Below are 16093 nucleotides of genomic sequence, written 5' to 3' on the forward strand. Positions count from 1 at the left end.
ATCAACCACAGCTATGGAGGGGGATCATGGGAGTGTTAGTTCAGCAACATCTTAAAGGCCACACTTTTCCTGCCCTTGCCTCGTCCAAGGCAGCTATGGTTACAGGACCAGTCCAAGGTTTCCTGATGTCTGAGGTGGTCAAATCAAAAGTAACTGCCTTAGGAAGTATGACTGCACCTGGAGGAGCCAATCAGCTTACCATATCATACGTCATTTGATTCTGGCTGTCTCCAGATGCTGATAGGGAAAAACTAGAATTGGGTGAATGCCTCTTGTCATCAATGCAGAGGAAGAATAACACCTCTTTTCTATGTGCTGACTCAGTGACACAATCTAACAGAAAACTGTCCAGTGGAAACAAGAAGGAAATTAGTTACTCTGTTCCTTGTAACCATTTTTCAAAGAGTTTGTGGAATAATATTTTCTGGGTAGAATGGGGTAGGATCTAAACAACTTCATCCCTCTAGTCACAAATCTCTACCTAGGAAGAAATTTTTCATTTTCTGACATGGAAGGAAAGGAACTATTCAAAGGAATATTATAGTCATCCATGTGGAACCAACAACTCCATCCAAGAGGTAGCAGCCAGATAATTTGTTTATATGACACGGTATTCCCGGATGAAAGTGTAATGAGTCAACATCCATCTAGCCAGGGACTGGTGACTCAACCTTCTTGAACTTGGACTGACTTACATTTATACAGGGTATCAGTGGGTTTCAGATGTTTCCCATTTACAGTGGACATTTAGTATCCACTGGGGTTTGGTTCCATGAACCTCCACAAAAATCAAAATATGGTGGATGCTCAAGTCCCATTATGTACACTGACATAGTCAAATTGTGTCACTTATATAAAATGGCAAAATCAAAGTTTGCTTTCTAGATTGATTTTTGGGTGGGGGAGTATTTGCAAGGCATAGATGGTTGAATCCGTGGATGCAGAATCTGTGGATGCAGAAGGCCAGCTGCATTGCTGTCACCTGCTTTACTTCATAATACTTACAAGACTGGAGTAAAGCACATCAGTGTTATTCCAGAAGGCCAGCAGCTTGCCTAAGGCCATGTCGCAAGTTCATACCAGAAATAAAATTCAAATTGCGAACTTACTGGGATAAGTGGCTCGTTCAGTAGGATACTATGCTACCGAAGTTTGCTGAGAGCTTGCTTCTCCAAAACAATCCTGAAAATATCTCCACTTACATGGATGGGTAAATCAAGTAATACGCCCTAACCTCTCTGGACAAAAAGGCTGTCCTAACTATAGCTTAGATTCCCCAAACTCAGTGATATTCTCCACGTATCTGCTTCATTGATGCTACCCTCAAAATACATGCATGCTAGCTTACCCTGTGCTGCCTGGGGGCCACCCGGTGAACCAGTCGACGGGCGTCGCTGAGACAAGAAGACACCTGGCGCCATGGGAGTGGACCCGCGGTTCACCTGGGCCATTCCAAAGACATTGGGCCGCGCAGTGTACTCATGATCCACGAGGCTCCCAGCAAACTGTTCCTGCTTGGGTTCAGGTGTCAGGGGAGTGGGCACAGGAACCACCAGTCCCGGCTCTGGATCCTGTTGGGGTGGTGGCAGATCTGGCTCCACTTCTGTTTCCACTGGTTCTGGTTCTGGTTCTGGTTCTGGTTCCGGCTCCAGCTCAGGTTCTGGGCTGGGTGCCTTTGGAGATGGTGGCTTCTTTTTTATCACAAGTTTCCGCCGCTGTATCTTCTGATGCTCCTTGAGACAAAGAGAGCAAAGACTGTCCTTTATCTACAGCCAAGTTGCAGTCATGGCTGTCCCAACAAAGGAAGTGCCTCGTAATGAGACAGGACAGGCCTCCAAGAAAAATCTACATGGGCCTGTCTACTTTGGCTCCCCCAAGTTATCCCTCTTAGTTCAGGACTAGGGAGTTGTGGGCCTCCAAATGTTGATGGACAAAAATTCCAAGCATTCCTCAGCATTGCCTATGTGATCTACAGCAGAGCTTCTTAAACTTTCCCAATCAGGATTCTTCTGGCCTGAGAAATTTTTGTGTGACCCCATTTATATAAGTATATAAAATAGGTATAAAAATCAAACATTTACTGATAATAAACCAGAATTTGCAAGGCTTGCTAAACAGGCTGTTTTTCCATTTTATAAAGTACAGCTGAAGCATTTTCTGCAGATTCTACTGTAAACTGCACAACAGATTCGTGTAAATGTCTATAATGGCCAGTAGGGGATGTTCAGAAAAACATTGAGCTCAGGGAACCCCATTTTGGGGTCAGGACCTACCATTTAAGAAGCCGTGATCAAGGATTATTGGAACTTGCAGCCCAGCAACATTTTAAGAGCCACAATGTACCTACCTCGGAATCTGCTGAACTAATTTCTACATTATTTTTCGTATGATTCCAAAACATTGAATAATTGAGTTTGTCTATAAGCCCTAATAACAAAACAAATCACAGCACAGTTCCTTATACAGGGACAGTGTAGATGGGAGAGGAGCAGAATTTGGCCCACCACAGCTCCAGATTCAGCACAGGGAAGTTCCCTACAAAATATACGCAGAATCCATGGTAACAGAGGGCCAACTATTGTTTATTTACATAGTGCTGTGCTCTTTAGCTTTTACCCAATTTGGGTCTCCAGATATTATGGAATGACGACACCCATAATTTTTTATCCGCTATGCAGACTGGGGATAAGAATTGCTACTCAATAGCACTTGTGTCTCTAAGGTTGATGAAAGGTTAAAGTGCATTTTAAAGACAAACATCATGTCCACAAACCTTGCATTTAAATTCAAAGCCCACTCTCCTCACTAAAGAGTCTTCCAGATATTACTGTAACAAAACTTCCACCATTTCTAAGCATGATGTCTAATGATGAAGAATACAGTATCTGGAGGGCCACAAAAAATTACATGGTGGGCCGGATTCAGCCCACAGGCCTTGACACATGTGCATTGAGGAGAGGAATCCATGATCTCTTCTGTCACATGTGCCAAAGTTTCTCAATGTCACTGGCATGAGGCTGGGGAAGACACACCCTCCCTCTCATTGGCCATCAGACCCAGAAGGCCTCTTTTCACACTTTTGTATAGTGAATTAGCAGCTATTCAGCTCTGAGAATGTCCACGGGAAAAACTATAGATAAGTTAGCACACTAAACTAAGCAAGAAAGGCAATCATCTTTCTACTTGCCTGAAATGTCCTAGGGACCACCTGTCTTTGGAGCAAAAGCCTTTCTAAGAGGAGCCAGCCAAGTATACCGGGGTGAGTATGTTCACCATTGGCCCCTCCCAAGCAAGTCCTGCCACTTACCTGCTGTGCCAGTTTAGCGGCTGCAGCTGCCAGCCCAGTCTCGACGGAAGCCACCCTCGTCCCCTCACGTACTGGGCGGACTTGCTTGGGCAATGTTGGGGTCACCCGAGCTGTGAGGAAGGAAAGAAATGAATTCACACAGGGAACTCTTCCTTGCGCTTCATGGCAAAGGAGGCAAACCAAAAGAAAAAAACACTACCATGTCCCTTTGGTATATAGAACAGTGCCCTCTAGTGAGTGGCATAGGAAGGAAGAAAACTGTCCAGTGAGAGACCCCAAAGTTTCTTGAAAGGCTATATTTTCAGTTCGACCAGTGCTTCCCAATAGGACACTCATCTCTCTAGGAAGCACAGGACCTAGATACTATGGGCATGTGTGAACAGGAACACATGAGGGGAAAGATAAAGGAAGTGACATGCATTGCAACTGAAGAATTCTGTATATTCCCATTTATACATCAGATTTCGTGTTTTGGGTCAACAGTTATAGGGACATTTTTGGGATATAGAACAAATGATCTTCTTTTACAAATGCATAGAGGGAACATATTTGGGAAGACCTAAAGAGAAGGATAGGATCTGTTTATCTAATGCCCCTCCCAGACAGGTCCTATATCCCAGGATCTGATCTCAGATTTTCTGCTTTAAACTGGATTATATGAGTCCGCACTGCCAGATAATCTGGGATACACAGAAAACCTGGGATCAGATCCTGGGATATAGGGCCTGTCTGGAAGAGCCCTAAAGCAGGGTTTCTCAAACTGTGCTCCTCCAGATGTTTTGGACTTTATATCTTATAATTTCTAACAGCTAGTAAACTCGATGGGATTTCTGGGAGCTAAAGTCCAAAACACCTGGAGGAGCACCGTTTGAGAAACACTGATCTATGAGGTTACAACAGTGTGCGTGTGCATGTGTAAATTGCATTGCTAATCTTGGCAGAAGGCTCTCACCCCATTATCACTCCTTTGCCAAAGTCAGCGATACATACTGTTTTTTCAGCACAAGCAGTGTTTATCAGCAACTTAGGAATTTCAAGAACACCATTCTGGGCACTTGTGATGGAATGAAACAGTGGCAACCTTTTTTTAAAATGAGTTATTCCTAAATAAGCTTCTCTACAGAGAGATTGGAGCTGCTGTTTTTCATAAGAGCAGACAAGTTTTCACAGAAATAGAAGATCAGGGTTGTGAGAAGAAAGGAGGATTGGCTTTCTTTCTCTGGTTTGGTCAAGGAAGGAATAATGGGGCGGGAACTTCTCCCATCTGCCTTTTGTCACTGCCTTCACGTTGGGTCTCTATTCCAGCATTAATTTGTGTACACATCAACCCATGTTTTTGGGGAAATTTTCTTGGTCATTCCCCCCTCAACTTATACCCAAGTAAGTATTGTACAGTATTTTAATTCAGGGTACCTTTGGGAACCAATCTGCAAATGCAAGAACAGAAAAGTATGAACTCAAAACTGGCAGAACTGGGCTGCTAGGCTGATTGTTTAATAGACACAACTGTACACAAATATACAGTTCTTTCATATAAACTATTTTCCCCTTTCCTTTCAACGGAATTTCCTTTCAGTGAAGTAAGTTATTGCCGGTTTATGAGGCATGACTACCAGAAACCAATCCACAACAAATTGTTTCAGATGGTTCAAAGGAGGTAGAAGGGTCACTGAATGAAGAATTCCTGACTCACAGCTTCCTAAATGCTGTGGAGCTGCAATAAGGGCCCTATTGCAATTGAAGGTATTTACTTAGTCTTCCCATACATATAAAAGAAAATCTGGATTCTATAACATGACCATGATGTGATCTAAACATTGGGAACAAAATGACATTAATGCATTCTGCAACTGCTGGCTATAGGGACACTCAAAAGCTAATGGTAGATACTGAAGACCTGCCACTAACTACGATTTTCTTGACATCTGACATTTAAGCAGGCATTAACCCCATTACTTTCAGGTATGATTTCAAAGCAATAGGGCTAGAAGCTTACATTAAAAACAAAATAAACTACCGTATTTCATCATCACAACATGGGCTGTCAAAATTGGTACAGTAGAGCCCCGCTAAACTGAGCTCCGCTAATCCGACACTCTGTATTATCCGAGGGACCGCCAGGTGCTTGGCGGCGCTCTCCCCACACCTCGCTTGCTCACCTTTGAGGAGGAGGATGATGCGAAGGGGGAGGCAGCGGTAGAAAGGGAAGCAGACACAGCAGCAGAGGCAGCAGCAGAGGCAGCCATGGAAGAGGAAACTCCGGTAGGCCTTTAGAGAAGCGCGGAGCGTGTTGCTAAGCAGCGGCACACCCCACGCTTCTCTAGGCCAGGGCGCTTGGCAACAGATCCGGTTATCTGATAGATCCGGGTATCCGAGATTCAGTCTGCCCGTTTAAATTGGATAACCGGAACTCTATTGTATTAGGGAAGCGTAATAATTGACAGTTGCCACCTCACAATAATCACATCCCCTTCATTATTTTTAAAAGTTGGGGAGGAGTGCGACTATTATGTAATGAAATATGGTAACTCTAGTTCTATACTATAGATTGACTACAGTTTGACATCACTTTAACTATCCTGGTTCAATGCTACAGTATCATGGGAGCTGTAGTTTAGTGGGGCCCCAGCATTCTTTGGCAGAGAAGGCAAAATGCCTTACTACAACTCCCACAATTCTATAGCACTGAGACATGGCAATTAAAGTGGTGTCAATGTAGAGGCACCCTAAGAGTCTGAGCAGAATCCCAGGATATATGGACAGTTCAAGTTATGGTGACAGGTAATTACCCTTGGGACTCCATGGAGCATCATCTGTAGATTTCTTCTTCTTTGGTAGTGACTTCAAGGCTGGGTCATCTTCATCTGATTCCAAGGAAGGGTAAACTGTAGAGAAAGCAACTAAGCTGAGGATAAATTCCATTAGACACTTCTCTTCCCTCACATTTCCTTCAGGAGCAACTGCTTTACACATTCGCAATTAGAGTAATAATTGTACAATGATTAAAATACCTTGAAATTGCCAATACATGTATCAAACTGTAACACTTGGTCCTAAAACTTTTCCCCAGCAACTATCTGGAATTCACAAAGAGATGGTGAATGGGAAGGCCCCTTTCATGCGAAAATTTCAAAGTCAGGAGCGTGTGGGACATTCAGAAGCTCCCATTCATCAATACAACATTTACTCCATCAAAGAAGAAAGCTTCAGCTGACTCTAACCCAGTGGTTCTCAACCTGTAGGTCTCCAGATGTTTTGGCCTTCAACTTCCACTAACAGCTGGTAAACTGGCTGGGATTTCTGGGAGTTGTAGGCCAAAACACCTTGGGACCCAAAGGTTGAGAACCACTATTCTAACCAATGGAAAACAAAAACAAAACACAACCAAGCACACCCAAGGCAAAAAACAAAAACAAAACCCAAAGCTTACTGTATGGAAGCAATGGGAATGTATTTACTCATATGCCCCCAAGTTTTTGGAAGACCAGATAGTGAGGGTAATGGAGCCGAAAAATGGGATAAAATGGTGACATCGACTGGTTTTGTGTCTTTTGATGGTGCAAGTAAGGGTCATATGCAATGATGTGGGGATGAGGAGAGAAGCCACAACCACAGGAAGGGCCCGGGAGGAGCATGCAGCCTATGGGCCACATTTTGCCTGCCCCCGAACTATAAAACCAAAGCCAACTTGAGATATTAAGCATCTCATATGCATAATGCACTTTCGTTGATATGATAGATCTTGATTGAAAGACAATAACTCTAAAGCTTCCTTCAAAACATCTTCCCAAACCCGAGGGAAGAAGAGGAGGAGGAGAGTTTCCCTCTTATTCTCTCATTTTCTCATTGCTCCTCCCGCTCCTTTCAGTTCCTTACTGTACTCAGCATCCTTGAAGCAGGCTCCCAGGCTCTCTTGCTCATCCAGGCTCGCCTCTTCCTCGCTGTCGGTGCTGTGATGGGCCGGGCGCTTAGTGGGCCTCTTCCCTGAGCGCTGAGTCCCAGAGGCGCCTGCGGAGCCACGCTCGTGCCCAGCGGCCAACCAAGCCTGCAGGCTGGAGGCACCTGGTGAGGAAGCCTGGAGGTTTGCCATGCACAGCATGCCCTGAATGGCTTCTTGAGTACTTGGGGAGGCAGGGGCATCGCTGCAGGGACAACACAAAGCAGGAGATTTGTACCAAAATTCAGCCATAACACAGAACTTGGTCCTGCTTCCCAAACAGCAGGACTTCCCCCAGGGAGGGCTTACAGAGATGAAGCAAACTTTTAATTGCAATTTTTATGTACAGTAGAGTCTCACTTATCCAAGCTAAACGGGCCGGCAGAAGCTTGGATAAATGAATATCTTGGATAATAAGGAGGGATTAAGGAAAAGACTATTAAACATCAAATTAGGTTATGATTTTACAAATTAAGCACCAAAACATCAAGTTATCATAGCCATGTACAAATACGTGAAGGGAAGTCATAGGGAGGAGGGAGCAAGCTTGTTTTCTGCTGCCCTGCAGACTAGGACACGGAACAATGGCTTCAAACTACAGGAAAGGAGATTCCGCCTGAACATCAGGAAGAACTTCCTCACTGTGAGAGCTGTTCGGCAGTGGAACTCTCTCCCCTGGACTGTGGTGGAGGCTCCTTCTTTGGAGGCTTTTAAGCAGAGGCTGGATGGCCATCTGTCGGGGGTGCTTTGAACGCGATTTCCTGCTATTTGGCAGGGGGTTGGACTGGATGGCCCATGAGGTCTCTTCCAACTCTACTATTCTATGATAATACAATAAATTTGACAAAAAGGTAGTTCAATACTCAGTAACGTTATGTTGTAATTACTATATTTACGAATTTAGCACCAAAATATCACGATATATTGAAAACATTGACTACAAAAATGGCTTGGATAATCTAGAAGCTTGGATAAGTGAGGCTTGGATAAGTGAGACTCTACTGTATTTGGATAATGCATTTTGGTTTTACATTTACTAGTCAACTTCTAAAAGTCTTAATTAACTTTTTCTCAGGCTTCCCTGTGAATCTAATCAAACATTCCAAAATGTATCTCTCCTTCCACCTCCCAGCCCCATGGGTTAAAAACAATGTTATCCTTTAAAAATGAAAAGCAGATTTCTCTGTACAATTGTCTGTTCTGTTTATTTCTCAAAAATACACACTTTTTATTTGTACAAAAATATCTAGAATGGAAGTCAAAATGTGGTAAATACGAAGATAATTATTGTTATATATTATGGACATGTGTTAAGGCTAAAAATTATTGGAAGGTGATCCAGAGATTGATGCAATTCAAAAGACATTTTTTTCCTGAATGCTTCAAAGAAAACCAATTCTTTTCTTTCCTTTTTGCCAGAAAAAGGGTCTTGAAAGTTTGAAGTGATCAAGGGCCACAGAACACACCTTTGGAGACTGCAGGCAACCCTAAGGCGCCACTTTGCCCACCCCTGTGCTAGGCTTTCAGATACAAGATGTGAACAGAGCAAGCACACAATGTGTTCCAGAAACCGTAATCCTGAAATGTTTAAAATCCAAACTCTCAAAGCTAAGGGTGAGGAATCCTTATTAATTCAGATATCTATAGCTTGAATTTCCTACTACCCCTACTCTGCATAGCCAGTAGTAATTGTTTGTCCAAATCTTCTTGGGGTCCAAATGTTCCCCGCTTCTGTTGTAGGAGATCCCAGGAACAATCAACAGGAAAATGTGAGATTTAATATTTGTTTATCATTGTCTATTTACATATACGTGTTAGCGCATCTTCTAAAAGAAAGAAAGAGGACCTGTAAAAAATCTGCAGATCTTATCGCCAAAATCATTGTGCTTGAGAGGCAAGTCTGTTGGGCAAAAATGCAAACAAAGTAGACTCTCTATGCAACACCATAGGGAGTGTCTTCTTACATCTGTTCCCCGTCTTTTCAAAGTTTGAGATAGTGGGTTGGTTCTTTACACCTTTATTCACTTGCAGATGTTTTCTACTTTAACAGATGCACTACACAGAGGTTTTCTGCACTGGCACCTGACTTTTGGAAACCATGCCTCAGAGCAAATAACCAGTGTGAATTTATCTCCCTGTTCCAGTATCTGGGACTCTGGTTAAAGTACATGTGTCAAACTCAAGATCGGAGGGCCAAATTTGGTCCTCTGTATCATTTTAGGCTGCCTTCCAGATGCTGGATTACAATTTCTGTCTTCCTCATCATAACTAGAACTGATGGGAGCCTGGAAAGCTACAAATTTGTTCTCTTTAGTCGGGAGAGTGGACTTTGAATTTAGATACAAGGCTTGTGGACATGAGGCCTGACATTAAAAAACCCTAAGTCCCTCTGGGGAGAGAGGGCGGTCTAAAAATAAAGTTTATTATTATTATTACTTTAACCTTTTCCTAACTTCAGAGCCACAAGTGCTATTAATAAGAAGAAGAATAATAAACTTTATTTATAGCCCGCCCCATCTCCTGAAGGGGCCTGGGGTGGCTCACAACATAAATAATAAAATACATAGAGTGAAATAAACAATTAATAATGTTTATTATTATAATAATAATAATATTATAAATAGTGGGATGCAATTCCCATTGTCCCCAATCTCCATGGCGGAAGATCAAAAGTGATGAGAGTTGTCATTCAGCAACAGCTGGGGACCCAAATTGGGTAAAATCTAAAGAGCACAGATCACTATGTAAAAAATTATAGTTGGCTCTCTGCATCCACAGATTCTCTGTCCATAGATTGAATGGCCCTGTGAAGGCAACTATAAGGTAGGGTTGTTGTATGTTTTTCGGGCTGTATAGCCATGTTCTAGAAGTATTCTCTCCTGATGTTTCGCCCACATCTATGGCAGGCATCGTCAGAGGTTGTGAGGATGCCTGCCATAGATGTGGGCAAAACGTCAGGAGAGAATACTTCTAGAACATGGCTATACAGCCCGAAAAACATACAACAACCCTATGATCCCGGCCATGAAAGCCTTCGACAACTATAAGGTAGCTGTGGGCCTGGATGAAAATAAGTTTGATACCTCTGGGTTACAGCATTAAAAAACACTGTGTTTAATTTTACTGGTAATCTCTTAAAATGGCACTTTATACACAAATTCATACAAATGGAACACAGAACGACTTAGAAGTAGAATGAAAACATTCTCACATTCTTAAATTTCTTAATCCACAGCAACAAAAGTGGTACAAATTAGATTGTTGCTGGTTCAGCTTTGGAGAAGAAAAGGCTAGGATTGAAAACTGGCAGCTCACGGCATGAGTCTGGGGGGCCTAGCAGGGGTTGGTTCTCACCTGAGCTCATCGTAGTCTGCGCCGCCCACCTGCCGACTGGCCTTGAGCAGGTCCAGGATCCCCGCAGCGCTAGCACTGCCCTCCAACTGGTCATCACCAGAGGCATCCTCTTCCTCCTCTGTTGTATAGTCCTCCTGAGAACCAAATGAGTTCAGAGAAGCCTGACTGGAAATCAATTTTCAATACAGGGCACCTCATGTCTGCCCAACAAAGTGGCTGTTTCTGTTATTTGCTGTCAGCTTTGGCTTGTAGCAAACCTACGAGTGATAGCCATCCAAAGCCAACTGTGATCATCGGACCTTCTCAGGGATTGCAGACTCAAAGCCATAGCTTCATTTTTTTTGAAATGTGTCCTTCCTCTACTCCTTCTGCTTTCAGACCAATATCTCATCCCATCCACAAATGTGCCCGATGGATAAAGAACCAGCTACATTGGCTCTGCCAAGCAAATTCTCCTCCCAGCCTGAACTTTAACACAAAGGCCATTTTGATATCCTTCTTTGGCGGCAACAGAAAAAGAGGTAAAGCTGTTTCTTTATACTCCTTATCCCAACCACTTAATATATGACTGGGCCTCTTCAGAGGCAAGAGAAAAGCAAACAGGAGTATGAACTTGGGAAGTTATAAGTGGGAACACTTGCCAGTCACACAAATGCACTTTTTCTTGGCATCACATAAAATAAAATGATTGAGATAATCTAATGAAGGCAATGTCTTCAAGGAAAAATGGGTAGAGCCATTTTTCCTTGAATGTTGTGCTGAGGATTATATAGACCACTCTTGGGGGGTGGGGTGGACTGGATATCTCTTTGGTCTGGGTACAGCAAAGCAATCACATTATGTCTTAAAGACTAACTGAAAACCTTGGATATTTGCTGCTGAGCTGGGATTACGCAATGGCATAAGGAAAATATTCAATACTTCAGAGACTATCTCCTTCACTGTAAGCTCAACATGCTTCAAAATTTACACTCAGGTTCCAGGGCTAACACTCAAAACTATGATTAACACAACAGTCCCATGAATCCTACAACAGCACAACTTACTTGAAGACCCACAATGGACTTACTTCAATGTCAAACTCCACTTCACCAGGTTCTCGTACCCGGTTTGGGTCAGAACAAGGCTTGGCTCGAGGCAGTTTTCGGGGAAATTCTGAAAAAAGAAGAAGAAAATGTTCTATGAGTTTCCAAGTATGCCCCACAGAGCTCTGTGGGACTTACCTCCGAGTAAAAATGCATAGGATTGAATGGGCAATGTGTAAGCTCTCTGACAGGGATCCAAAGCAACTCTAGAAATAAGCAAATGTAGCTCTGCCCACTCAGGTCTTACTGGTAATGCATGTCCCAAGCAGGGTCCAAATGGGGAATGGACAACATGCAGCTTCTCTATCAAGGTAATATGAGAAAGAGAAGACAGAGCCAGATACAAATTTAATGAAGATGGCGCTAAGAAAAATTTCATGACAGCAGAAAGGACAGAAAGGCAATCTTGTAGTTATTCTAAAGTCAAGTTCTTGATCTGTACGGTTATCATTTATCAGTAATAAGGATATGGGTACACAATGACTGTTATATTTCAGAATGAGGAGATGCAGAATAAGATTGGGACTTTATAGAGTCCTGTGTGGAATCTTTCCCATGCCTAGTAGAAACAGAGCAAATGATGAGAAGAAATTATGCAAATACATTTCATTTGTAGAAGCGGTACAGGTTGCCATGGTTTAGTTTACTTTCCAATTTCTTTTACTCCTCTACTTCAGTTCCAAGTACAGTGTGTACCTAAGGGATGCCCACAAATGTTTTTGTTTAAAGGGGTAGTTTTGAAGAAGGGAAGAAACTGTTCTTAATGATATACTGAGGGATACAAATCCAAGCCAGAAAATGAAGGAAGGTGAAAAGAGATATGGCTTAACAAGTGGTTACATGCAAAGGGCAGCCTTGACTCAAGGGAGGTGGGGAAAGTAGTCGGGAACAGCTACTGCCTCCAACTGTGCAGCATTCAGCTTTAAGGACTTAACGGAAGAAGGAAAAAATCCATACTGGCCAATCTCTTGTGCAGGACTAGGTTTCTCCTTTCGCGCCGAGGTGTCTCATCAATCTGCAAATCCTCCTCCGAATCAATATCAACACCTTCCGCGTCAGAGGGGCTAGGTGGGGCTTGTGCGCGTGCTCCTTTGCGGCCACGGGTGCGCTCCGAGGCCTTGAGTTTCCTGCCAAGAGGGGGAAAAAAACCAAAGTAACTTTCAATCTGCCTCACTAATCCCTTGCAGGTTGTTGTGAAGGCAAAATGGGGCAAAAGCCAGGAGAAACACCACCAATATCTCTGTGTATTTCTGTGATGAAGAGTAGGTTATAACTTGAAGTGTCAAGTGCCCTCAAGTCGTTTCCAACTTACAGTGACACCACAGAGAAGATATCATGAGGTTTCTGGGGCTGAGAAAGTGTGACTTGCTGAGGTCATCCAGTGAGTACCATGGCTGAGCTGGAAATTCACATTTGTAGCCCAATGCTAAAAGCACACCATCCCACTGGTTATAAAATGAAATGTATCTCAAATAGTTCTTGCATGGTGTATGAACTGGCCCTGGGAAACATATTGTTTAGCCCTGTTTATTGCCCTGATTCTTAAGCATGAAATTTTTAAGGAGGATTTTTACCCAGCTCCTCAGTTACCGAGGCACTCTGAGAAGATTACAATGTACATACTTTTTAAAAAACTGAGTACAATCTGAAGGGCCAGTCTATTGACTGCTACAGCCAAAGTGCTCTTGAGCCCACTCTTCCCTAACATAGCAAACCTCTTTTCTTCTGTCATTTCTGCCTGATGGCAGCTTAAAATACAAGGAAGAATTAACTTCAGGGGTGTTACAGCAGTGGTTCTCAACCTGGAGTCCACAGATGGTTTTGGCCTACAACTCCCAGAAATCCCAGCCAGCTGTTAGCATTTCTGGGAGTTAAAAGCCAATAACATCTGGGGACCCCAGGCTGAGAACCACTGTGTTAGAGGGAAAACTTGTTCCAACCCTATTTCCAGGTGGAGAAAAATGAACTAAAAAATTATTTGCCAACACTTCTGCCTTCGACCCAGAGAGCATGAGTGCCCAGGAAGACAGATTTGGGGACTGGCTTTCACTTCCCCATATATGGCATAGTGGCATGGAGGACTATGGGGAGCCATCCCTACTAGAGCACCATAAGCAGGATCCTATTCAGCCCCCTCTTTTCCCTTGATTTCCACCCGTGGACCTTCCACACAATAAACAGACCTGGTGCCCCGGCCATTGGCCACCACCAGGGTCACCTCTTCTTCCATCAGCTCAGGTTCTGCGTCTGTATCTTCCATGCTGGAACTTGGCAAGTCAAGCTAGAAGGGAAGAACAAGTATGCATTTTCAATTATAGGAGGCCAGAGGGAGGTGGCTACAGACTTGCAAAGTCAAGGCAACAAGAGAAAGCTGTCCTCATTTGGCCCTGCTTCCCTTCCTGCCTTAAAATTCACCCTAAAGGAAAGCCAGCTATGTATCCCACTCCAAGTCAGCACTGCAGAGCTCTACCTCCATTGCCACAATGGCAGCTCACCTCTTCCTGTGCAGGGCTCTCCAGGCCTTTCAGGGCCTGCCGCTTGTATTTGCGTAGCAGTTCCAGGTCCAGGGCTTTGACTGAGGCAACCTCTTTCCTGCTCCCTTTCTTGCTCAGCTCCTTGGGGCTCTGGTCTCCCTTTTTGGCAGCTGTACCAGGTTGGGTGCCCCTCTGAAGGCCAAATGGACTGCCCGTCTTCCCAATGTTCTGCTGGAATATATCCTGAAAGAGCATGAGCCCCAACACTCCAAGGAAACATCTTGCTCACATACACACATGATGAATTTGAACTTCATGCCCTAAACACTATGAGTACCGCGCTTTGTTTGCTCACCCCACATATACGAGTTGATATAACCTGATGTATTGGCTGGATTAATATAAAGTTGAATACAGACTGGCTCTGACGTTTGGCCCAATGCTACTGGCCCTGTTGTAACGGTCACACAGTGGTTTACTGTTTTAATTGAGTGTGATATTGGTTTTTAAGTGTGTTTTACGATTGTTGGTTTTTACTATATTTTGTATTATATGTGGCAGTAATCTTGCCATTATGTAAGACCGCTCTGGGTCCCCTTGGGGAAGAAGAGCGGTATATAAATAAATAAATAAATAAATAAAATATATCCAGAAATTTGCAGAATGAAAGGAAGGAAGATGTTTGCCATGAGACAGTTTTTACACCTCCTTCCTCACAAGATCCCTTACATCAAAAAAGGCAAAAACTTGGAAGCATTCAACAGAATCCAGAGTCTTTATGCCAGGTCAGCAAATAGAAATCGGTCTCACTGATGATTAGAAATGGCTCTCTAAGAGAAATGACAGTATCCCCTCACCATACATAACACCCAAGTTTTAAATAACAGATGGATCAACTGTGACCCTGGGACAATGTGATGCACCAAGGATGTTTTTATATCCTTCAGCACCTTCAGACTCCACAGACCAACATGCTTTTAGTGAAAACAAAAGAGTGTATGCATGAACTGCCTATCCTGGAGCAGCAATTCACCATTTATTTATTATTTTAAAATTTACATTCTGCCTTTCTCCCATTATGTGAACCATATGGCTTATAATGTAGGTTAAAACAAGCTAGAACTGAAACAATGTGCAACACAGAAGTTAAATGGTCAGGACCCATAGTTTAAGAAGCAGTTGTCTAAACATATTTTACAATAGTAGGCTACAGGTCTCCTTATGACATTTAACTTTTTTTTTTAAAAAAAAAACTACAGTTTTTCAAAACCAGAAGGGTACTTCCAATCCTTCTGTGGCTTTCTTTAAATACTTTTGGCACTTTTATTTCTGTCACCAGAGGATCCTGGGGGAGAAAACGGGCCCTTGTACCCAACATAATTGCCCATCTATTTCAAGTGGGAATGTCATGACTTCATTTTCAACTTTTTGTAGCTATGCCCATAAAAGGCAAACATAAAGTAGCCTTGTGCATTGGTTGCTAGCCTGGTTTAAAAATGGACTAACCTCTTATCAGCTTTTACTGACTTGCCTGGATAGAATTAATTACTGCCTTTGGCAACCAAGCATACAGCTTAAAACAAGGCTGAGCAAGGACATTTCTCCTTCAGTTGAAATACAACAGTCAAAAGTTGTCTGGTGTCCCCAGGACAGAGAGGCCAAGCTTTAAAGTCTTCTCTGTGTGGGTCTGGGGTGCCAGTATATTTATTCTACGGTGCGGTATAAACAGCCAGGCTACAATCTCTGCCATGACAGCTCTGAACACACCGAGATTCAAATCAGCAACCCTTAAAATTAATGTACAAATGACCAACATGAGAAGCCACTGTTACTTATCTGCTACCAGAAGAAATTTGACATTGGAACCTCTCAGCTCACATTCTGTGTCATGACCAATATTTATTTCCAATATTTCTACCCCGCCCTTCTCCCCGAG

The 16093-nt window shown here is 43.1% G+C and overlaps 1 protein-coding gene across 3 annotated transcripts in view; it reads right to left on the bottom strand.

The window, feature by feature from the left end:
- phf8 (PHD finger protein 8) overlaps positions 1–16093 on the bottom strand; it is a 40280-nt gene that overhangs the window by 1951 nt on the left and 22236 nt on the right. Inside the window, exons 12-20 of one of the 3 annotated variants that reach the window (XM_062971184.1) lie at positions 14179–14385; positions 13867–13964; positions 12641–12810; positions 11668–11753; positions 10599–10732; positions 7184–7449; positions 6097–6192; positions 3308–3417; positions 1349–1733 (exon numbers count right to left, since the gene is read on the bottom strand). In XM_062971184.1, the coding sequence (XP_062827254.1) occupies positions 1349–1733; positions 3308–3417; positions 6097–6192; positions 7184–7449; positions 10599–10732; positions 11668–11753; positions 12641–12810; positions 13867–13964; positions 14179–14385 (1552 nt within the window). Of the gene's footprint in view, positions 1–1348; positions 1734–3307; positions 3418–6096; positions 6193–7183; positions 7450–10598; positions 10733–11667; positions 11754–12640; positions 12811–13866; positions 13965–14178; positions 14401–16093 lie in introns of all 3 variants that reach the window. The other 2 variants (XM_008122658.3, XM_008122654.3) reach the window with 2 other exon arrangements.

This window comes from Anolis carolinensis, chromosome 2 (genome assembly GCF_035594765.1).
Source record: "Anolis carolinensis isolate JA03-04 chromosome 2, rAnoCar3.1.pri, whole genome shotgun sequence".
NCBI classification, from domain to species: domain Eukaryota; kingdom Metazoa; phylum Chordata; class Lepidosauria; order Squamata; family Dactyloidae; genus Anolis; species Anolis carolinensis.